The sequence below is a fragment of the Electrophorus electricus genome, chromosome 5 (genome assembly GCF_013358815.1).
Source record: "Electrophorus electricus isolate fEleEle1 chromosome 5, fEleEle1.pri, whole genome shotgun sequence".
Lineage (NCBI taxonomy): Eukaryota > Metazoa > Chordata > Actinopteri > Gymnotiformes > Gymnotidae > Electrophorus > Electrophorus electricus.
In genome coordinates, this window is record NC_049539.1 from 7,957,407 (window position 1) to 7,981,877 (window position 24,471).

Here is a 24,471-nt window from a genome sequence, read left to right on the forward strand (position 1 = left end):
CAGAGTACTGAGAGAGGCTGGGCTGGAAAGGGTTAACATTCTTTAAATACTTGGCTGCATGTACTGGTGATTCATTCGTAGCACCAAAATAAACACAGCCCCTTTAACCGCCTGTCCCTCTGGTGCATCAGATGTTTCCCTAATTTACAGCAGCCTACTCACAGGGTACTGCTGTCCTTAATGTCTCTGTTTTGATTTTTTTTTTTTTTTAAACCAGCATAAAAACCACCCACATACATCACATCACAAAAGTTGAAACCTGCCTTGGGGTGAAGGCAATAGCTTTGTTTCACTTTGAGAGGCTTTGCATATGCCTGTACTTGGTTCTGGGCTGAATTACACATGCAGCATGGCACATTCTGTTGTTTTAGTATTAATAAGTGTCCTCCCTGCTGCACTTCTGCAACCTGAGGCCAGAGATCCCGAATCTCTCTGACCATTACAGTACGGACACTGTCGGTGTGAAATCTGAAACGTTCGGAGGCCGGGCTGATTGTGACTGGCATGTAGTTATAAAAGGACAAATGGCAAGAGGTGTAGATTATTTCTCACTCTTTCAAGAGAATAAGTTATGTAAGATGGTGTCAGAGAGAGCACGAGAGCGAGGGGGCGGTGGGATTCTCCCACCTGCTGGGTAGGGAAATGCCTCTTGCAAATTCTGCTTCTGTAGCCCATCATGTCCCTTCATATAACTGCCTGATAATGGACTCTGTGTATTGTAAGATCCTGATTGTATATGATCCTCACTGTTGTGGTTCTGACAGACTCAACTTTGCAGTAGTAGTTTATTATAGCAACACTCTTTCATTGTGTTTCCAAAATCTTTGCTAATCAAACAACAGGGTTGCACACAATGAAAAGTGTTGCATTACAGTGTTAATGCTTAAAGTTAAGGTAAAATGTTAGACTTTTTGTCTTGTCATGTTCAGTATATGTATTTTACTGTTTTACTATTTTGTTGAAGATAAACTCCAATCCAGTATTGGGAATACACACTTAGACAGGCTATTTTGAGAAGAGCCGTCGAGCTGAAAACTTTTGCTTTCAATCTTTTTTTGGGGTTTGGTGGTTTAGTGACTCTTTTATCTAGCACTTAATTAGAAGCGCATGTTGCATTACGAAGAACAGCCTTTCCAAGTACTAAGTGAGGTTGGCTTCCGGCAGGCTCTGTCAGCTGAGCTAACGCTTTTGTCTCTTGAAGCTTCTTTCAACAGAGCTGCCACCCTCTGCATTCCAGCTAGCGCTTTCGACGCCCGTGCTAACCCTATGGGCTGTCTGTCCGCTGAATGAAGTGTCTCCCGCCATTCATAAAGTTTTCGGCATGCCCCTGCAATGGAATGCGTGCGCGTCTGTGAAGAGGAAATGAGATCTGGGACCACAAGAGAAGGGAAGTCGCCGGTGGGTGGGGGTGGCGGCTGGTGGTGACGGGCAGAGAGAGATCATGTGCAAACGCACAGATGAACCGGGCTAACAAGGGTATTAGTGTGGAAACGGCATGAGCTAAGCTGAAAACCTCGTGGGCGCGGGCGCGGGCGCGTGCACGTGGGCAGGCGTCCGCGCACATGCAGCTGCGTCGTCCTTATTCCTGATGTCACCCAAACCCCGAACGCACTGACTATAGCGCAGTTCTCAAGAAGTAATTATGCCACGCTGTTCTCACACGCTCATCATGCGCACAGACTTGGTGTAATATGATAGGGACTGCGCGTCATCTGCCACCTGCTGCAGCCCATTTGTGCATGTCCTGCAACAGAGCTGACCTATCTGGATAAATAACTGCAGTGAACCCAGAGAAAGGCGACGAGTTGAGCAAGACACATCCATATCTTAGTCAGTTGGTAACAACTCTGAAACCAGTATCTTCAGTCATGTGACTTCTGGTGTTGGGTTTTGGTAAAAGGGTTCTTGCGAGTTTTTGAGTGGCAAGACTAGGTGAGGGAATTTTCCATTAATTTCTTGAACATTCAAAAATCCTTTATGTACAATAAAAATGTTAGTCTTGTCATAAAGCTTTTTATACTGTTGATGAATTCAGTAAACTGGTGATATTAAGAAGCATCTAATAAACAACGAGGAAAGACGACAGAATTTGCTAGAATTTATTTTTATTTTTTTTCAAAACTCCTTGCCCTTATTCTGTATTTAAAAAGAATTTTTGGAGTTTCTTGCCTCAGTGCTAACTCTAAGAATACCGGTTGTGGTAAGACGCGTTCTAAGAACTGGGTGAGGTTTCCAGCGAATAAAGGCTATGACATTTCAGCAGATAAAAAGAGAAATCAAAAGTAAAGCTACATACATGCGCTGACGCGGGTACCAAAGAAGCGGTAGCAGAACCTGGACGCTGAAGCAGCCCAGCTAGCAGCCCTGTGTGAGGTTGGTTCAGCAGATAACGCTATGCCAACCGCTCCTAACTGCACCAGCTGCAGGCGCTTTTCGAGTCGCATTCGGCTTCACGGTTGCTGTTGATCTGCGAATGACTCTATATACCTTTTGATGCATGATAGTCGTTGACTCAACGGCTGAGGTCGGCAGCCTCCTCGCTCTCCAAGTGTACGTTTTTGCAGCATACGTGTCAGCACACTGAATGACAGCCAGGGTGTGAAGTGCGACAACTCTGACCATACTTTTTTTCTCCTCCTGGCCCATCAGCAGCTAGTGCTCATGTTGCGATACGGGTTTCGTAACGGCAGGGGGGGGGGCGCTAAATAAATAAATGTAAAATAAATGCCACTTTTCCACAAAACGGTTAATTTATTAATCGAAGCGGGCTATATACGCTGTACAAGAGGTTTGTTTGTTGTAGTTACAGGAAGTCCCATGGGTATTACAACATTGCTCAATTGCTTCTGATTTTGCAGACTGACCTCACTCGCTTATCCCTTAAATGACAATTCAATTTTAATATTATGTGATTTAAAAGTTAAATGGAGTCTAGATATTACACGTAAACTTGCCCATGATGGGCAGTAGCGTTAAAAATATTTGATTTGGGGAGTTTGGGATACGTGCCTTGCTTGTACAGCGAAGTTCAGTGCATGAGCTCATCGCTTTCTCTGACGCCATGACGGGTAAGACGAGAACATCGCGTTTTACACCTGCACAAGTTCACCTTTTGATTTCTGATGTGTAAATGTATTCCGCACTGACGTTCCTGTTATTTTTTACTTTGCTTTGGAATTACAAATGTTGCTGTTATGTTTTGAAGTTGTTTGAGACTCAAATATCTCGCTAAACTATCGTTAGCATGGCGCTGCCTGTCGACGGAGAAGTAGTTTTATTTTAGTGAAGGGATGAACCCATATATTGTCCTGGTGTTCAGCGTTTACCACTCAGCCATTACGCCAGACTATAAGAGCTAGCTGGCGGTGCTGTTGTGTTATGTAATAAGTGTCGTGAAAAGTAGCTAGCTTTGCTAGGATTCGGAACCTCCCATTTCCCACGTTAAAACGTTCACATTAAACGTCCCACATTAAAACGTTCATTTGAACGCTCACATGTAACCGACGCTTGCTTCGCTACTGAAGCAGCATGAAAAGGTCAGGTTTTACTCCATACACGCTCAAGATGACATGGAGCAGTGCAGGAGCATTCACTTTGTATTATTTTGCCCGGTCAATCGCATTACAATTTACTGAACTGCATATCATAACATTTTATTCAGCGACATATTAACGTTCGCACAATGCTGTCTACAAAAACTGGAAATAAGCGTTGTTAGGTTCGTGCTTTTTTATTTGTTAGTTAGGGTGAGATGATGGAGTTAACTGCTGCTGCAAAAAAAGTGACAAATTAACCTTTCAGTTATCAGAGCATCAACCAGTAGTTAGCAGTTTCATTTATAACCTGAAACCTGAAACCGTGCGTAAAAGCAAAAAACACGCTGCTGTGGTTCTCATCTTCACCATCAGACCTGCCATGTTGAAGTGACGTCACACAAGCGCAACTTGGAGAAGTCGGAGCTCTCGGAAAACTTTGACTTTCCGAGCAGGAATTACGAGATGGCTGGCCGGGCAATTGGATTCTTCCTAAACTTCACATTGGTCAAGAATGCATCGTGTAATCCATGAAATCCGTCGTTTGAGAAATTAGCTTCACCCAGTGAGAACCACAGGTGCACTAACTCGTGACTATGATTGTCCCGAAAGGCCAGCGACTGGCCGAGGAAAATTCCCCATCCATGCTCAGGACACTCGGCCAACTGCTGTCCCATCTTGCATCAAGCTTACAAGTGGAAGGATAATTCATAAAGTGCATTTATGAGGTTATGAAAATGTAAATAAAAAATAATATATATATATATATATATATATATATATATATATATATATATATATATATATAAATAATCCTTTTTAAAAATTATTATTATTATTTTAACTGAACCCAGGCCTTTGAGAAATTATTAATGTCGAGACCTGTCTATAATTCTTTGTCCTCGATGTGGGGTGTTTTTCTAAGCAGACGTCTGCAAATTCATTTTTTTTTTACTCTTAGATGTTGAATACAACTTTCCCCAGCACTCCTTAAAGACCTTGTTAAATTTCGAGTTGGTGCTGTTGCTCCCTCAGGTTTTCCTCTGATTAATAACACCAATGTTTAGAATATTTAGCAGTATGTTTATGACCATATCTAAAAGATAGTTACACCTGATAAGGGTTTTTATGGATATTGCAAAGTTCAGGATCACAATGGATTGTGTAGTTGTCTAACTGATGGATGTTTCATTTAGCAGTTCGTCATACACAATGCGTTTTTTTTCTCTCTAAGAGCAGACTGCTCATTGGTTTGGTCTGTTTTTGAGCTCTCTTTAACTGGGACATATGTCACTAGAGGCAAAGCTAAAACAGGCCTACTCTGTGAAAAGCTGTGTAGGACGCTGCTGCTGTTAAATAGGAAAACATGAGACAATCTCTACCTACGCCTGCTCTCACACCTTAAAGCCCCCTTAACCTTACAGGTACTGGTTTCTATCCTAAACCTACCAGAGCTTGTTTATGTGTTTATTTAGTTAGTTATTTGATTCATTGTTTGATTATTATGAATGTCCTTATGGAAAAGTTGTTTCAAGTTTGGTTTCTTTGCCACATACATAGTCATAAACAGTATAACTTGCAGTGAAATGGTTGGAGCAGTGAAATGGTTGGAAGTTGGAAGTGTTAACTAGTGACCGTGCAGAAGCGGCCCTTATTGGCACGTTTTTCAGCCATATGTTTTCCCCAGAACAGCATTTGGAGTCGTCAATGCGTGTATAATGTTTATTTATTTTACTCCAAATGGGTTTTCCTTTGCTTTCTATGGACTGTTGGTTAAAGTCAATATATGGTCTCTGAACACAGGGAATCACCTAGGAACCTCACGCGTGCACTGCAATTACATGCAAGCGAAATAAATGTACGTCTCAGTCAGGGGCCTTGTCAGTGCAGAAAAACACACGCCGACGCGCGTGCACACAAGGGAACCCAGGTGGTTTATTTGTAGCGTTTATGGAGATTAAAGTGCAGTGGTGCAGACCAGCATCAAAAAAAAAAAAGGGGGGGGGGGGGGGGTGCAGAGGCATTGCTGTGTCGTTCTGCATTTGCACGTTCGGATCTTTTCTTTGGCACTCTCCCCCACTGAGACAAAGGAGCTCTTAGATGCTCTGCCTGCACATTTAGGATCGTTATGCAGATTTTTAGAGAATCTTCTCAGAGAGAGGTGGGACAAGTTGCATGCTAAATCGCAATCCGCCATCTCGTATTTCCCTGACGCGTCACCGGGGCCCCTCCTAACTAGGCAATGGCAGTGATGTTGGTGGTGGCGATAGGCATATGGACCCCTCTTTGACCCTGCATGGTGAGGGGCTAGTCACTAATGAGCTTGCGCAGCAAGCACAAGCCTCAGAGGGGCTCAGCTTTGATCTGCCTTTATCCCTGCGGCTCCGTATACCTTGCCCGTTTGGTGGGATCCTCGATTTTCCATGGATGGTCGAAAATGAGAGGGAATGCCAGTCATTAGGAATCAGAAAGTGACTGTCCGGTCGGAATTAAAAGGTGCTTTAATCATTGAGTTTGCTATCTCCCTTGCCAGTGTGGTTTCCATAATGCATCATCTGCCTTTAAGAAACCACATGTAAGGGTTCTTCTCTTTTTTTTTCTTTATTCCAAATTCCCTGTTAAGAATTTCAGCATGAGGCTTGGTGTTGTCCCAAACAACCAAGAGTACCTCCGATTTTAACTCTGATTTCAGATTTCAGCTCTGGGCTTTAAGGCCGATCTAGGCAAAAGGCCTGTGAGAGGATCTGCACCCGATCCGCACATGCTGAGCTCAGCCTGGGGCTTTCTGTGGCAAACAACCGCTTCTTTCTCGTCATGGGGCTGACCCCCCCCTCACCATAGGGTGTAAGGCCTGGGGAACCTGCGCCAACTGCTGCACTGACAAAATGCCAAGAACACCTTTTGAAAACATTTAGCTTGCTCCACCCACACCCAGCCCCTTGGCCTGCCATGACCTCCGAGCCTATGGTGCTTGGCAGTTTTCTAATCCACAGTAACTCTTTGCAACCATGGTGCAATGACTGCCTCACTCCATTTGGAAATAAAATCTGCTTTCCTGGCCTCTTTCTGCTCGCCAGCAGGTCATTTGGCAGCTGTGAGGTATGGCTGCCGGTTTCAGATGATGAGCTGGGACAGTGTGCTGGCCTTGGCCTGAAAGAGAGGGGTGGTACATTCAGTGTAATTGGCCATTATATGACCAATTCATTTTAGTACCTGTCAGCGCTCGACTTTGGTACGTTATACTTTCTCCATGTATGATTTGCAAGAAACTAAAATGTTGGAATCTCACTGGGCATGAGCACTTGTCAGAGAATTGGACTCCTGGATTAGTGTCTGTACTTAATATGAGGAATCAGTACAGTAATGTTGCGTATATTGTTTACCAAGTATATCTTTCTGATGTACTAGTTTTACAGACATCTTGCTAAAGTCCTGCGTTAGAGGTAGGTATCATGTGCTTGACTGACAGCATGCTGTCACAGCCTCACAGCATGTTACGCAACACAAGCAGAGCTGAATATAATAGTGCAGACAGGAAGAGTCGGGAGTAATACCATATATGTACAAACCTACCAATGAGGACTTTGCAAATAATTCAGAATGTGTGGTGGTGGAAGGTTTCTGTTTTCTATCAGGAAGAAAAAATAGCAATGGACTTCTACCTCCATGGACCAAATAGTAACCTAGCATTGACCTCGCATTTCGTTTTTCTCAATAGAGTATCGTGCTAGAGGAGTCAACTGTGGAATATTCACAACTGTGGAATAAACACACATGGCATGGGGTCAAGAACACACAAAAATTGTACGGTATGTACAGATCTGTTCACCTGAGCAAGATCGAAGAAAGCAGTACACAGTGCAACCCAAAGCAGCCCTCAGACTCCAGACAGCAGCACAATCAATCAGTCACTCAGTAGAGTATTGATAAACACAGGAGGGGCTTTCTGTGAAGTAGGCTACGGCCCAGACAGACCACTGAACGTAACAGCTTTTTTGATTGAGAGTCAAAGTGGATGACATGGATTGGGAAACAGCCGAGTGCAACAACTACTTGGAAAAAGCAAAATACCCATGCCAAGTGTGACTTTCTGCATCGGGATCATGTGTCGCTGGCCAGCTGCTGCTGTTTTTGTTCATTCTGCGTGTGTCTGTGTGTGTGTGTCACACTACAAGCTATTTGGCATTTGATTGTTAGCTGTCTCTGCATGGTAATCGATTAGTGTTTCTGTGGGTGTGTGTGTGTGCTTGTGTGTTTCTGATGGTAGTTTGCTGTTCCAGTAACTCTCCGTTGGTCTTGTATATTCTGGTTTTCTGGACAGTTCACTAAAGGTCGCTGTGATAGTCAATGAGTCATGAGTTCTTGGAACAGCGCACAGCAGTCATTCGTTTATTTAGTTTGCATCATTCTCTGATGGGGAATAAGACCCTGATTTAGCTTTGGCAGAAAGTGCAAAGATAAGAAACTGTGGTTAGGAAATAAACCCTAAACAATTAACATTCTGTTTAATAGCATGTTTATTTGTCCCATAATATCTTAAGCCATTAGCCCAAGTCAATACAAAACAAAGTAATCGGAATGAATTTTTCTCTCTGTTGCTGTGAATGGCGTTTTGGCTCCGAGCTGAGTGATGAGGCAGGAATAGCTGCTCAGGTATCTACTACTCTATCCTTGCACAGACTGTCTCCCACAGCAGGGCACACACAGACCCCAGAACCATTGTAGCCACCTGATACCAGTATGTGCGCACTGCCCTGCGCATTGCTCTGCTAATGGCTTGTTAATGTAATTGGGCTACTACCTTAACTGAGGATGGTTGGGTGGAGTGGGAGCACTGGGGGGAGGAGTTGGGCGTCAATGCTGTCTCGGGTAAGGGCTGGCCCCCAGGGGGCCAGTGGAACCGAAGGAGACATCCTGTGCTGGGTAGCGGAGATGAGTCAGCGTGCCAGCCTGCCTTCCTGATGGCTTCTCACCCCAAAGCCCCTCTGGAGACTCGCATCATTCCAAGCAGACAAGTGCCTCAGCCAGCCTCACCTGCCGCAGCCATCTTGGGTAGGAGGGGTCTTCCTGGAGCGTTGCCTGGGGGGTTGAGGTGGTGGCAGGGCTCAAGACAGCCTTTGACCACATGGTGCTGCCCGGGCTTCTGCTCTTCATGTGTCCATTCTCATCATAGAGGACACGCCCTCCTTCGCCGCAACCGGGTGTTCAGCGTTCCCGGTCGCATCCAGGGGCATCGGAAATTCAGGAAGTGGGTGGCTCTGTTTACCGGAAGCCTGACCTTCGGGGGCTTGCTCTCGACGCATTTGATGTATTGTATGCAACACCATCTTAATCCCTTGCTGAATGAATATTTTATGCACTGGTAGTCGTAATAAGAGAGTATGTATTTACAGCAGCCTTCAAGCTGTTAAATTATGTATAACCTATGCTGATGTGCTTGGCTTTGGGTTTCATGAATGGACTGTCATCCTCTTTGGTTGGCAAAAAAAGAAAGTGTTTGGAGGAAAACTTGAAATTCATCCCAGACAAAAATCAGTTTAGCCGGGTTTAGCAATTAGAGAACATTTATTCTCTTAATCAGACTTCAAAGTACACAGATAATCCAAAGTAGCATACAACTTCCTTAATTAATGGTTAACCATGTTAATCATTTTGGAAAATTTATTTTCATTGTCAACTATTCACACCAGGCAGTTAGAACTAATTGGATGTAGAATAATAGAAAGGTAGAGAGAAAAGAACTGATGTCCATTGCAGGGTATTAAATAATTTAAGTGGCCGGTCGTGTTGTATAAAAGGTCCATGTTCAAAGGCCGAAAGGGTATTTGATTTCAAATGAACCACGATGGCATACGAGATACAGAAAAAACTGGGTGTGACGGTGCCCTAAGCCGCGTTAAGACTGACCTGCATAAATGACTGTATGTCTGATTTAAAGAGGGGGAAAAGACAGACTGCAGATAGCTTGACTCACCCTTCCTCCTTGGGAATGTCTGAAATTCTCCATTGATGAGGTCCCTGACACCATGCCCTCCCACCTCACGCCTCCCCAAACCCCCTTTACTGATTTGATGTGCTCCCTCTCTAGCATTTTATGACACCTGTCGAAGCCTCTGCTGCTTACGGGAATGAAACCAGCGCGTGGCGTCCCCATCGCCCCTCCCGCCCTGGCGGTGACCTTGAGCCACAGTCATTTCACAAGCCATCGTGCCACAGTACTGCGAGAGCACGATGGAAATATTTTGGTTTGGCGCGGTTTCACTGTGCCCCGGGCCAAAGCGGGTGGTGGTGGGGTGCTAGGGGTGTCGGATTGCCAATTTTGCGTGAGGGGAGGTTTGGGGGCTGGTGGGGAACCTGAGAGTTGGCGGCGACAACAGAGGCGACGTGAACCGGGGCCCTCGAATTGGCGGCTCAAACTTCAGTAGCCTGCCGCACCTTTGTGTCAGCCTTCACCACCACCACCACACACTCCCACCCCCACCCAGACCTCCCCTTTGTGCCCCCTGTCACCTGCGACAGTGACACGGAACAAGCCTCAAAGCTCGGCTGAGTGTGTGCGGCTGACATGCGCACCTAGCGCAAAAGGAAACCAGATGGCGCGAGACTGCACGGAATAAATACAGAGGGGGTGGGTAGAGAGACAGAGAGAGGGAATGAGAGAGAGAGATAAACGCAGTTCCAAGAGCAGTAGAATGATTTTTGCATCTGCTGAATTGAGTGCCATCGACTGCCTCCAGCAGATGAGGCTCGGCCACGCTCTGTCACCAGGATGGGCGGACGGCTGGGAACACTTTGTTGCTCGTTGCCTGTTTATCACCTCGCCCGGGCAAGCGTGAGAGAGCGGGGCTGGCAGCAACCGGGGGGGGGGGCCCCCCTCCCAACACCGCATCACCCGCTTCGCCGCCCGCCTCACCCTTGGTGCACACGCGTCTGTCCGCGTGGGGGTTTCACATGCAAATCAGCTGCTGGTCCGCTGCTCAACGGGGTGACTCACTCTCCGCTTGCACGCCCACACCCAAATGCACGTATGAGTACGCGTATGCGTTTCTCTGCTTCTCAAAACTACTGACTTGATGGAATCAGAATCAGATCTCACGTTTGCTCATGCACGCATCGCCCGCTCATCTGTCACGCTCAGTTGGTCATGCTCATGCACTTCACGTGGCTTTTTGAAGATAACGGGCCCGGGTTGACCTTTGAGATTCCTTTGGAAGGTTCAGCGGCCTTGGAGTCACCTGAAGGTCATGTCTTTGCATGTTACCTTTGTAAATCTGGGTCTTGCTCATTAGCTGCAACTATGTCACAGTTTACAGAGTAATTTGTGCTCAGGTCGATATCTCAGCGGTGGTGTAAGTGAAGACAAGATCTTTTTTCCTGTTCTATTGTTTTTTTTGGGTTTTTTTTCCCTCAAACTGCTGTGCATTTAAAAATCTTTTGAGAAAAGATTTTGCTATTGGCCTGTGCTTCCTTTGTTTTGCAGTTAAGCAACATGGATGCAGTAGCCGATCCTTAGGGGAGCTATGACTCCCTCCACAGTAGCTAATAGTGGTTTCATTAGCTCCCTAATCCCATCCATTTGGTTAATCTGCCCTGCATTAAGGTCATTTGCATGAGATGCTGATTACTGCACAGGGCTATGAGAGGGGGGAAATACTCACTGGGGGAATTTCCTGAGTACACTATTGGGTCAGCCTGGACCATAATGTGCTCAAGCACAAACACTTGCCATTTTTTTGCTCTTTGTTTGATTCTGAAAGCTCATCTAGTCTAAGATCTCTCCTCTGCATTTGTGATGCTTCCCCAACAGGTTTACCTGATGCTTTTTTTTTTTTCCCCCATTAGATTTGTTTACACCATCAACTTCTACCTCAGTGCCTCTCACTAAATACACTCCTGACCTCGCCTTTCACCGTACCTGGAAATCCCCCTCAGTTAAACTGCAGAGAGTTGGGTTGTCTTCTTGAGCCGGGTCAAAACGGCTGTGCTGGCAGTCCGACCTGAGATGCCTCGGACCACCAGGGCCTTCTGACTAGCTTTTGATTTTTTTGTCACAGAACCCACTGATGTGTACAGGGTTCCGAGGCTGCGTTTTCGGGTTCGAGGTGGTCCCGCACAGCCGTTTAGATGGGGGGGCCCCACACGCACATTCTTGACAGCTTGTAGCCACCGTGGCAAAATGTCTCTTAAGGTGTGTGCGCCACTTCATGGCCCTCAGCTGAAGGCAGTACAACCTGGCTTGTGAGAAAAGGAAGTCTCCCATAGCCCTGTTAGCCTGAAAAAAAAAAAAAACAGAGGAGAGGAAGTGGTTAAAGAGTTTTCAGAGGAGTGGGGGTGGTGGGTGCAGGGGGTGGGGTGGGCGGGTGCAGTTATGTTACTCTGTTTGAGGGCACCTGTTGCATTTTGGCAGTGTTTAGGCTAGCTTTCTCCCTCCGCCCCTCGCTCAGACACCACTACACACTGGCTTTTTTCCCCTTTTCCCTGGCAAGTGTTCAGAGGCGGCGCAACGGTCTTTGGAACGTTTGAAAGCCGCGGCAACAGAAATGCCGGGGGGGGAGACGCGCACTCGGCAACGAGCGTTCCCTTCCTGTGGCCTGCCTGCGGACATGGTGCGGCAGCTGCGTTGGTCTTTCACAAGCACGAGGCTGTTATACAGCCTGAAGAGCAAAGACGTGGCGCTTGGTTTTATGACCACCGCCTGGAATGGTTGGATAGAAACCTGGACTGAAACCCCCCTTTTTTTGCTCATTGTTGTGGGTTTGTTTTGAGTGTGACTGCGACCCCTTATATAGGAATCTCTGGTGTTAGAAGATCTGGGATTTAGTGGAACCCCCATACGCCACCACCCCCGACCGGCCCCTCTAGCCTCGTGAAAATTATACTCTGAACCACCTGTGAGCACTTGGGGACAGTGAGAGCTGAAGCTAAAGGATGAAGTTCATTTGACATAGCTCATCATGAGCTCATCACGCTCCTGGCAGGTCAGTTCTGGGATCAGACCTTTTTTTAAGATGAGGCTCGAGAACATTGCCAAATATGATGTGTTTGGCGCAAAAGGTCTCCCATGAGCCTGGAACTAATTCGTGGCAATTGTGTTTCCCAAGAAAAGTGGTCCGTACCAGTGTTGAGCGCCAGTGTGCCTGTGAAAAACACAGATCTCCAACACACTCCAACTCCGCAAAACAGCCTCTGACATCTTCTCAGTCAGAGGTCAATGCCTCTAGTCCTTCTCTTGTTTTTTTTTTAAATATAGTGGTGTTTTGGATCAGCAGAAGGGACAAATTACCAGGCCACAGATATAAAAGTACCATGGGAAAGCGAAGAGTACTCAGTTCACACTGCAAGTGCAGAGCCAGTGTATTTAAAGCCAGGGTATGTGGTGAAACTCCTAACATCTGAAGCAAGAATAGGTGGATTAGAAAATCGCTCTCCCTTGAAGAACTGCGGAATAGCTCCATGGCTAGGTGACTCCGTCCGTCCTCCTTGAGAAGAAAAAATACTGCAAAATGTTTAACCTTTCAGTAGCTGAAGAAAGTGAAGGGGGAAAGGTGTTGACCTCATTATTATGAAATGATGCCTAGAGTTTGCAGAGAAGGTCTGAAGCTGAAAATAAGATGGGAGGTTTCCTCATGGCACCGCTATGATGGAGCTGTGATGGAAGAACCCATGAAGAGAGAATGCAGACTAGTGTTGCTTTTGTGGAATAGCACTGGTAGACTCCATCAATTGCCAAATATTTCTTGATGGACAAAACGTGAAGATGCTCTGTTGAGGGGGAACACAAATGCGTGCTATGGTATGTGCTGCCCAGCCTGCATGCTACACAGACATGGTTAGCTGGTTTTAGATCTGAAGGTTAACATGCCCCTTTCTCCTTCCTTAGGAGAAGGAAGAATCAGAATCACGCTTAACTGTCCAAGAATGTTCACACGAGCAAGGAATTTGACTTGAAGCTGCTGGAGTTTGGTTACACCGTAGCTCGCAACACACAGCAGAATTTACAACCAAGAAAACAGCCACTCGGGGTGGCCGAGGCGTGATTGCAGGGGTCCTCACTGCACCGGTGGGTGGTGCTGTCCCCAGCTGGCCTCCCAGTGCACAGATGCAGCCGCTTCTCAAATCCCCGAACGTGGCACCAGTGACGCCACCTCTTTTGGCTGCTCGCCGTGCCGTGGGCCTCACTTTGATGTGGAAGCAAGGGGTCTGCTGCAGTAGCTGAAGCCCCTGGGCCCAGGAGCACCACTGGGCCAACTGGGTTCTACTGGGTCCTCCGAGGAGGCAGGAAGTGTTTTTGTCCCTGTGAAGTAATTTGGTGGGCGCATATGCACTTGTGTAGTGTAGCTGTAGGGAAAATGCAAAATACGAAAATAAGAGAAAGATGGTAAACGCAGTGCCATGAATAGAAGAACTGGGATTTATTTATTTGTGTGTAGCTCATACTTTGGGGATTTAGCCTTTTTCATGTTGAAATCGAAAATGAATTCTGCTCTCTTGTTGAGAAATCAATACAGGCCTCTAAAGTTACTTAAAGCATTGAATTGTATCTGTGGGTATACGGTATATGTAGCTCATACTTTGAAGTTTCTGATTGCGCAGCTGTTGAAAAGCTTTCTGTTCAAGCCCTACCTACAAACTGAACTTTAATACTTGAAGAATCCTAAATAAAAGAGAGAGAATGAAAGTCGATTAGCACCACTCCTCTTCATGCCACTCACCAAATTCCATGTCCCTTCCACAGCAACAATTAAACATCGTCGTTTTCGCCGTTGGCCTGTCATGGCTTTAACCAGCTATGATTTGGTAATTGAGCGTTAAGATGCGCTTCAGGCTCTGAGCATGAAAGAGCGGCCGCCAGGGACGAGGGGGCGGTGAACAATGCACTCAAATAATATGAATAATGCACTCAAATGGGGAAAGTCCAGCGGCTGAAGGCTTTTACCTTTTTGTCTGCCATTGAAGCGAGTACCTTCTAAGGATGCTTTGGATTAAATGGTCAAGGGACCCCCTCCCTCCAAAGCCTCGAGAGCAGCCACTGATGTCGGGGAGAGGGTCAGCTGGGCGACGGGGAAGCTGGGTCTACTACACGGCTGGTCTCCGCCATAGGTGTCTGGCGGTGTGATCGATGCTGGCAGAGGGAGTCTGTCGTAGTTCCCCTCGCCAGGTCGAGCAGGCTTAGTTGTCGCTCGGCACGTTGACAAACGAGACTCCGTTAGGAGAGTGGCACCGCGCCGACGGCGTCATACATAACCGTAGCCCCGTCTAAGATGGGTATTTGGAGGTGTCGCTGTGGCCACCATCTGTCGCAGATAAAGGGCTGCTCCGGAGACGATCAAGGAAAGGTCATGTTTCCAGTGCTGAAGATCTGGATAACGTCATTGGTGCCGAACTGTGAGTTAGCGCCATAGCACTGATTAATGCTTATACAAGTTAAGCACTTTAAATTGTCCCTCTGTATGAAAAGTGCTACATAAAAAAGCTTACCTTGCCTTGCTTTAAAATATAAATGTTCAGTATTATCCATGTCAAAATATTATGATTTTTATTTTTTATAATATTTTGTCAATTATGCCATGTGCATATCACTGGGTATTTTTTCAGAAGCTCCTTTTTTGTAGAAAATAAGTGGTAAAATGAAGCTATATAATGAGTTATTTCCAGTGTATTGTCTTCGCAAGATTTCATGAATGTCAGCAAATATACAGACATTTCCTACTAAACAGAGGAAATGCGGATTTCTCCTTCTTATAAAGGAAAAAACACGTTATGCTGTAATGATTTTTGAAGAAAAAAAGTCATGCTGCAAATAGTTCAAATCTTGCTCACCTTAGTAACCTTAGCCTTTTAAGGTGTGTGTGCGCGCGTGCATGTAAGATTTCTGTTCCCTGCCTATTTTGCTGTCTAAGCTTCACTACTGAGTTCCCTTCCCAGCTACATTTGTTGACAAAGCTATCAGCAGATGCACTGGCCATAAATTTGAAATGGGGGGGGGGGACTGCGGGGGGCCTCTTTCTCGGCTAGTGGGCGTTCCTAATCTCTCTTCCTTCAGTGTTGTGGCAAAGGGACGCCTCATTAGCCAATCGTGTGCGGCGTGGGATGCAACGGAAATACAGTTACTTTCATATCCAGCTGTCCCATTGTAATCCCACCCCCTCTCGAGCACACACCACTCCCCTCGTCTGAGTGTGTCTGAGTGGAACAAGGACTATAGCCAAGTGGTAACTGAAGCGAACGCAACTTCCTTTTTCAGCTGTCAGTGAAACATCACCATAACACCCTTTTTTATTTTGTTGTCTCTCCCCCCAGTTGTTATGTTATAAACACGCCACGGGTTGAGGCAGTCGCATGTTGTGCATCGGTCACTGTTATGTGGGAATAAAATTACGCTGCTGGCGTAGTTTGCGTGTCTGCATCCCTTGTTTTCTGGCTCCGGGCACAGGACGCACTGGTTCTCGAAGCAGAGGAAGAAGGACGGAAGCTGATGTTCCGGAGTGGAGGAGCCCACTCGGAAAATTCTGGAGAAAATCCATTCTGATCAAAATCAAACCGCAGAAGCACTTGAATGAATGGTGGCAATGAGCAATGCTTCTTGCTCGCGCTACAGAGAAAATTGGGGGATGGAAGGAGTCGTGTGGATTTCCGGGGGTTCGGCAGACTGAGGGGTGTGAGGTCATCTTCTGGCCACACGCCTGCCAGCGGGGCCGCCCAGGAAATCCGATGATGTGATGACATGGCCCAGCTGACGCCAAAGCAGCTGCTGTACTCCTTATAAGGGCATGACCCTGACCGCCTCCGGGTCGAGAGGCCATTCATAAAATGGCCCCGGCTGCCCTCGGCCGGCTGTCTGGGTTATATCTGGCTTTTTACGGCTTGCGTTTTCAACTAGCGCACGTCTCGGACTCGGGGTCTGCAGTAGTCGCCCATGCTCAAGCAGTTTGCTTTTCGACCGCTGTGCCTGGTGACTGTACCTGGGTGACTGTGACGCTGTGGGAGTGTAGCCTTTGGAGACACTCGCCTCACACACATGTGCGCATGCATACACAACAAACACACACACACACACAAAAACACACATGCAGCAGTGTGGGTGTGGAGACAGACGGAACCGAGAACCAGCCTTGTGCAGGAAAGCCCAAAATAGTGTAGCCCAGGCAGGAAGAGCTCGAGCACTATCTGATGAAGTCCCTCTGTTTTATGGGCCACTGACTTTCGGGGACTGTTTGACACTTTAGTGTTAGTGGTAACACCCACTGCCTGGCCTTCAGTGTGCGATTGGAGCTTCTGGCTTGGAGAACGTGCTGGCGCTCTGACATCAAACAGCTTCAGTGGTTCCGTTCTCCGCCCCAGCGCCGCTGACGCCTTCGCCAGCTCGTTTACTGATGCCCTGCACTTCCAGGCCTTCTGAGGGTCTGTCCTGATGACCCAGCGTGTGCTCTGGACCTGGCCTTCTGCTGGCCATTAGTGGAGGCCTTAGGCAAACGTGGGCAGCCCGTTCAAGGCCTAACGAGGATGTTTACCAAGCCGGGGGGGGGGGGGGGGGGGGGGGGGGGGCGTTCGGTTCCATCACCTCTCCTGCCACGGGCCCTCATTTGGCGGGCGTCGGGGCTTCTTGGTGCCGCCAGCAATGAGACAGGTCCGTGCGGTGCAGGAAGCCCTCCAGGCTGCCAGCGTGTGACATCTCCTGTGGCAGCTGAGCGCCGCTGCCCTCGTTAGTGTCCCACGCCGTGCTGTCCTGCACAGTGCTGGAGGGTCTTTCTAGTCGGACCTGCTGGAAACCCCACCGTTCTCCACAGCCCCCCTCCCACCTCCACTCTCACACCTGCCCCTCCTCCACAACCTTTCTGCTTACTTTGTAGCTTAGAGCCAGGTGTGTGTGTGTGTGTGTGTGTGTGTGTTGTGTGAATGGCACACTGATAACCTGCAGGAAAAGATAGACACAGCAGATAACAGACAGTTAAAAATAGCAACATTAACAGAAGTCTCTTGGGAGGCAGTTTTTTTTCCTCTCTGGGCCGCAGGGCCTGGGGCAGATGTTAGCCGTGGAAACCGACTGTGTCCTGGATGTTGTCACAGCTAAGTCCGCTCGACATGGCTCTGCTGAGCGGGCCGCCTCACCCCGGTTGGCCCGAGTCACAGGCCAACGTTTGCAAGCCGGGCGTGGCACTGCTAACCACTGGCAGCGGTGCCGACGCCCGTCACGGGTGAGGGCAGGCCAGGGTGGACGGGTTGAAGCTGACCCTGTCCTGGCGGGCGCGGGGGCGTCAGTCGCAGGGTATTGAACCGCTGGGATGGGCAGGCTGCCAATATGTGCTGCTCACTCTTCTCCGGCTGTTCTGAAGTGGTTATTAGACACATGAAGGGTATGGCTGATGCCAACGAGTCCTTCAACACGCTCTGCCTTTCTGACGTATTTAACAAAAGTCAAGCTTCGTGTCCTGTGCTCAGAGGCAGGAATGGAGTGTTTCGAGCTGCTTTTGGCCAGCCACGGGAAACGGCTCCTTCCCACGTCAGGCCTATTCTAGAGACACAGACAGGGCCGCTGAGTGCCAAACTGCGAACAGAAGCTGAGCTCGCTGTCTTTCACGAGCCTCCAACTGCTTAATATTGCATCAGCACGTTTGGAGAAGCTGTCGAACAGAAGTGTGTGTGTGTGCGTGTGTGTGTGTGTGTGTGTTTGGGGGGGAGAGGTGCTGTGTGTCTCATCTACTCATGTCCGGTTTGATTTGTCTCTGTATCTCTCCCTCTCTGTGTGCCTGTCTCACTATCTCCATCTCTGTCTACCTTTCTGTCTCCCTCTCTCTTTCCATGTCTGTCTACCTGTCTGCTCTCTCTCTCTCCTTCCCCTCTCCCCCTTTCTCTGTCTCCTCCTTTCACTCCCTCCTTGATGTTTCTTGCCACTTTTCTCTCTTTCTCTCTGCTTGTCTCTTCTCCTCCCTCATTTTATCCTCTTTGTGTCTCCCTCCTGCTGTCTTTGCGGTTTCTTGTTCCTCTTGCGCTCGTCTCCTCTACCCTTGCTGTGCTGATGCCCAGGGCCGTGAGGTGTGGGGCGTCGGGTGGCTCCTCCCTGGACCCCAGGCCTGCTACGGGGCTCCCCTGGGCTCAGCTCTCACTAAACCCTCTGCTTTGCTTATCAGGCCGGGCGCGCTCCACTCCACCACACTCTAGAGCTCAGGAATAGGAGATGTCTGTACGCTCAAACACCCACAGACTTAATCTCAATCTCTCTCTCTCTTTCTCTCTCTCTCACTCACACATGCCCACCAAGCTGCTCATAATCCTCATACTACACCATTTAATGCCATTACACACATTTACGTCAACACACGCATATGCACACTCGCATGGCTCCTCATCAATATAGTCCATATGTGACAGAAAATGCACACACACTCACTCTCTTGCACAAATCACATTGTGAGAGTGTTGCTCAGGCATCTGAAGCTTTTAAGGCATAACATAAAGAAGGCTTGGCATGGGGGGGGCGTCTCAGGAGAGGCAGCTGCATGCCGTTCACTAACTCTCACTCTCACACACACACACACACACACACACACACACACACACACACACACACACACACACACACTCATATTTGGTGAATGTGTATATTAGTGTAACATTAGTTGCTCTGCTGATGAAGGACAGCTGTCTGAAATGTCTCGTTGTCTCGTTTCTCTGGGAATCTTGAAAAAAGCTTTTTCGTTTTCCCCCCCAGAGCAATTTTGAGGGGGAAAATGTATATATTTCAAAATCGCTTAGGCAGGTATAGAATGTCCCTCTTCCTGGTTTGGTGTTTAGCAGGGGCTTTCCCGCCCTCCGTATATTCCCTTTGAATTCCTATTCACCTCTCTGGGGGAAAAGAGCCTTATTATTTCCCTATAAACGGTCCATCGAGCAGGACGGAAGCGATGAACTCGGCCTCGCCTCGGTCCAGACTTGCAGATAAGTGGTTGATATTTTGGGCTTTGGGCCGGACGGGGGGGATGGGTGGGGGTGTCGCTCGCCTGTCTTTGGCATCGGCCTCGCCGCGTCCACCGTCTGAGATGCAGCGGGACTGTGAGACAGCATGCGCAATGCGAATGGGAGAGACGGGAAAGGAAGCCTGTGTACCTCACCTCCTCTCCTTTCACCCCCCCCCCCCTCTCTATCTCTCTCTCTCTCTCTCTCTCTCTCTCTCTCTCTCTCTCTCTCTCTCTCTCTCTCTCTCTCTCTCTAGTGGTGGGCATTATGGATTTGAGCTGCCTAGCTTGCTTTCTTTCTTCTCCCTCCCTCCCTCCCTCTGCCTGTTTTCTCCATCTCTCACGCTGTGGGTCTCTGTGGGCTGGAAGCCGGCCCATGGGGATTTGGATGCACAGATGTGGAGTGTCTGCTCTAGGAGACATGCGACGAAAGGGTCGGGTAGGGGAGGGCTGTGCGCAGCCCAAAGTCCCTTAAAAGGAGCATCACATCGCCGTTAGGTGTAGTACACATCTTCATCTGCAGGGAGAGAGAGAACAGGGTGTGGCTTCGTGTTCTTCAGGGGGATGAGGGAGCCCAGTTGTTATTGGTTGTGTGTGTGTGTGTGTGTGTCTGTCTGTGTGTGTATACTGCCTAAATGCCTAAGTATCTCTGATTCCCTTTCTCTCTCCTTCTCTTCACCAGGATGCCTTTGTGGAGATCTACAGCCAGCCTAGAAGGACCATGTTCCAGCCCTGGCCCTACCTAAAGACAGTGTTCGGTCTGGCAGCTCTAGGGGCAGCGTGGGTAACCATCGGCGCTCTTTTCACTCAGAAGTGATGACCCCACCCCCCCAGCGCCCAGCCTCCCTCCCTCCCTCCCTCTGTCTGTGTGTCCGGCTTCTCATGGACCTCGTTCTCTCAGCACTGTGGTGCCTGAGAGCAGGGGCCCAGAGAGGATCCTGCTGTTGAACTCTTCCCTCAGTCGCCCAAGCGCCAATGAGGAACCTTTACGGACTGAACAAGGAATGTGCGGACAAGCTCACGCACCTGCTGCAAACACCATCACTGCCATGTGTAGATATTAATACATGAATTCATTCACACACACACACACACACACACACACACACACACACACACACACACAGATACATACATACCAAACAAAGACTCCAAAACTGTGTTCCAAAACTGTGGACCACAAAAGCACACACACAAAGACACTGTACTCAGTTATCACAAATGATGAACCGTAGCATCTGCATCGGAACTTCTGTATAACAGCACAAACATTTCCTGATGGGAAAACTTCAGATTCTGCCAATGGCACTATTGCTTGTAGAATATGACGAGAGATGCATAAGCAACACAAAAAATGTGGAATGTGGAGGAGAAAAGTGGAGACTGCTGCCAGTGTGTGTGGCACTTCCACTTGCGCGGTGAAAGCGACTCTTTCTGCTCGAGTGACTTTTAATATTAGGGTGGGGTTTTTTTTTTTTTATTATTGCATGATGCTCTTCTGAGCATGCTCCCTTCTTGTAGCACAGCCCTCCTGTGCTGGAGTGGTTTTCGGGTGGGGGGTGGTGGGGGGGTGAGAACCCACCCGGTCACATTTCTGTCTCCTTCTCAGATTCAGCGGGGACGTTTCCTCAGCGTACCTCTCGAGAGCTCCCGTCTGAGAGCTCCCGTCTGCCCAGCAGATGCTGTGCGTTCCTCATTAAAAACGCTCGTCGCTTCCATTGGCTGACGAGTCTCCAGGTTTGTCAGGCACGAAGCGTGGAGCATGAGCTGTGGAAGTGTGTGTGTGTGTGTGTGTGTGTGTGTGTGTGTGTGTGTGTGTGACTTTTGGGGGTGGGGTGGGGTGGGGGGGTTAATGGGTGGCGGGAGAGTGTGTAGATGAGAGGACAGTCACACATGGCTTCTCTCACTTTTCATGGGCTTGGAAGTCATCCATGGTGGCCAAGCACACATGAATGTATAAACGAGGGTCCTGGTGTGTGAGGTGCGACTCCGTGGGGGACTGGCGTTTCACGTCTCCTCTCGTTGTTCTTCACAGGTGTTGCCTGCTTTTATTTCATACCTCTTTTTTTTGTGTTTTTGTATGTTTTTGAGTTGTTAAAAAAAAAAAAAGAAAGAAAATGGGAAGTCAGCAATTAAAATTTGAAGGTTTGATGCGACAATTTATTCAAAGTGTAGCAACAGAAAAGCACGGGAGAGATTGTTTAGGTCTGTGTGTGTGTGTGTGTGTGTGTGTGTGTGCGCGCGTGTGTGTGTCACTGTAAGTAGAGCATGTTGTGAGAGAGAGCTTAGCTAGCATTTGTGCTGGGTGACAGTTATCTCCCAGCCCATTCCTCTAGCTGGAGATGTAGCAGGTACGCAGGCAGCTGTAGTCGGCCAGGTGCTGGCTAGGGGGTGGGGCAAGGTGGGCGAGACCAACTGGGAGCAGAGCTCCACACAGCCCTGGCTCGCTAGGCAACCATCCAGCAGGAGCTGGGCGGAGACGCAGCCCACTGCGGATGGCAAGGAGCATCTTACAGATGCACTTCCGTTCCTCTTGGGAATGGGCCCGAGCTTGGCCCCACAAAACCCAAAACCACACGGAGAGGGCCGGATGGATCGGCTCTTGAATGATCGCCACCAGCGTGGTCTGTGGGGACGGCTCATTTCTGATTTGCAGGAAGACACTGAGCCATCAGCCTGTCACGCTGTGAGGCCCTCGGGCACCTGCCCTGTTCGTGCAGGGCTTATAGATTGCCTACTTCATTTGACGGCCTTCTGCACCACACCATTATGTGGAGTTGGGCATCTAACAACAGTTGTGGCCTCCAGAAAGAACATTTAATCCTTATATTTTTTGTTGAAGTCATTTAATCATCATTTACAGCCTTTATCTTCTGCTTATAAATAATTTAACTCATGATCATTTTGATATTTCAGTTATTGTGTGATAGCTTTTGTCTCCAGACCACTAGGAGTTTATTGAGAGCTCTTTGATATTTTTAAAGGTACAGCATGTATAATACGCATGGTCGCAGCGTAGCAGTGTAGACGCTACCTTTCTGCTGTAGTCGCAGAGATATGTTGATTCTTAGTATCTTTTGAAAGAGAGTTGTGAAGACTCGCACTGTAACATCATGTATTTAATGGCTGCTAATGAGGTTCGTAGCTCTCAGCAATGTAACATCCTCGTGTTTGAGGCTCCATATGATGCTGCTTTTAATACAGCTAATACTGCCACTGGTGGGAACTGTACTGAAACTCCCCCACTCTGCAAGTTTCACGTTTTCTCTCATCAGGAGGAGCGCAGGTCTCCCCTTGTTCACAGCCTCTGTGAGACTGTATAAACACGTCAGACTGAGATGATATTGCCCCGGAAAGGTTGCGCGGGGAATTGATCTCTGAGCAAAGGGTCTATTTAAACTAATCAGGGCTCGAGTTTCCCCAAAAGCATCGCAGTGCAGTTAAGGATGGCTATGAGAGGCGCTCAGTGACTTTCCACAACCAGCTATTCTCCTTTATTTTTAAACTACCTTCAGCATCAGCATCCATTACGGCAATAAAAGACTTAGGTTTTTTTTTTTTGTTTTGTTTTGTTGTTTTTTTTTGGAGGGGGGTGGGGGAACTGAGCCCAAATGGTGGTACACTCAACATGTTCCCAGCTCAGCGTCTGCTGAAATGGGACCAAAACTGAGAGGATGTCTTCTCAGCCTGCCGTAGCTATTCTTGAACTCGTTGCAACACAGTAAGGCTAACATTGGGAAAAGTCATCGGCAAGACCCAGAAGAATAGAATATAGAAGAGTGAGACGCCTGCACAGGATCCATCTGCAATCCAGCAGGTCCCTGGGGATTGGTTCAATATGCATGACTTTTTTTCTTTTCTTTTTTTTTGCTTTACGAGTATGTACAGTATGTCAATGTTCATTGGTGAAATATATTAAGAGGTTATTGGACATAATCCATTTCTGGGGTGGGGGGTGAAATGGGGTACCCAGACTTGGTCGTCTATATTTTGTTTCTTTGTTATAACTTAATACTTGTTATTTTATAAAATAATTGACTCTTCTTTTACCAAGAAATTGTAGTTTGTATTCCAAAGCCAACAATCGAGGATTTCTGGCTTTGAAAGTGGGGTGAGTCAAACAATGCACCGATGACCTTCTATCTGCTGTGATAGGACACAGCGAAAACAGCTACAATGATGAATGCTGGCCCACATCTCTATATCTCCCCTGTATATGTGTCTCTTTCTGCCACTATGCATTGGCGATTTTATGTCCATTGAGACAGCATGAAAGCGTTTCGCTGGGTTCCTCGCCAGTTTAATTAATGGAGGGAAATGTTTAAGGCAGTGAAGGTAGGAGGGTTTCCTCTGTGTGTGAACTGTAGCTTTAGAGTGATCTGTTTATGGGATATGGCAGATATTGTCTCCATGGCAGCGCCATTTGGTGTTTAAACATGTTAATTTACATTATGTATGAGTGTGGATGTTTTGTCTCTAGCTATACAACTTAATTTTTTCGCATATTGGAGGTGCTTTCAGTCTGTATGCAATTTGAGTCTCGCTCCCAAAAAAAAAAAAAAAAAAAAAAAAAAAGCCCCACTCAATTATCCAACTGTGGAAAGGTTATTGCACTTTTTCTCTGTTTAGGCAGCTAATACCATGCAACCTGTTTTGAAACATGCCAGAATAGAAAAAGCCAAGGTGAAAATAAAATAAAAAAGGTAATTATAATTTTTTGCTGTTTTACTTTGTTTCGCAATTGAGCACTAAAATACAAAGTGAACCTTTTAAATTGAACAAAATATCTATTGGATTTCCAATATACTTTATTTTCAGATTTCAGTCATTACTTGTCCTGATTTCAATCATTACTCCTTCCAGTCATTACTTGTCCTGCTTGATGTAGCCTGCATCAATCACAGTTCATACCTGTATGCTGTTTTTGTTTTTTGTTTAATTTATCATCATAGCACTTACGTGTAATGTGTCAATACCATTTTGTC

General features: G+C 47.5%; 1 protein-coding gene across 1 annotated transcript in view; it reads left to right on the plus strand.

Annotated features, from left to right (window-relative positions):
• bcl2a (BCL2 apoptosis regulator a) overlaps positions 1-20,814 on the plus strand; it is a 37,028-nt gene extending 16,214 nt beyond the window's left edge. Inside the window, exon 2 of the mRNA XM_027004357.2 lies at positions 20,169-20,814. Coding sequence (XP_026860158.1) covers positions 20,169-20,303 — 135 coding nt within the window. The 3' untranslated portion in view covers positions 20,304-20,814. The remainder of the gene's footprint in view (positions 1-20,168) is intronic.
• Positions 20,815-24,471: the final 3,657 nt, after the last annotated feature.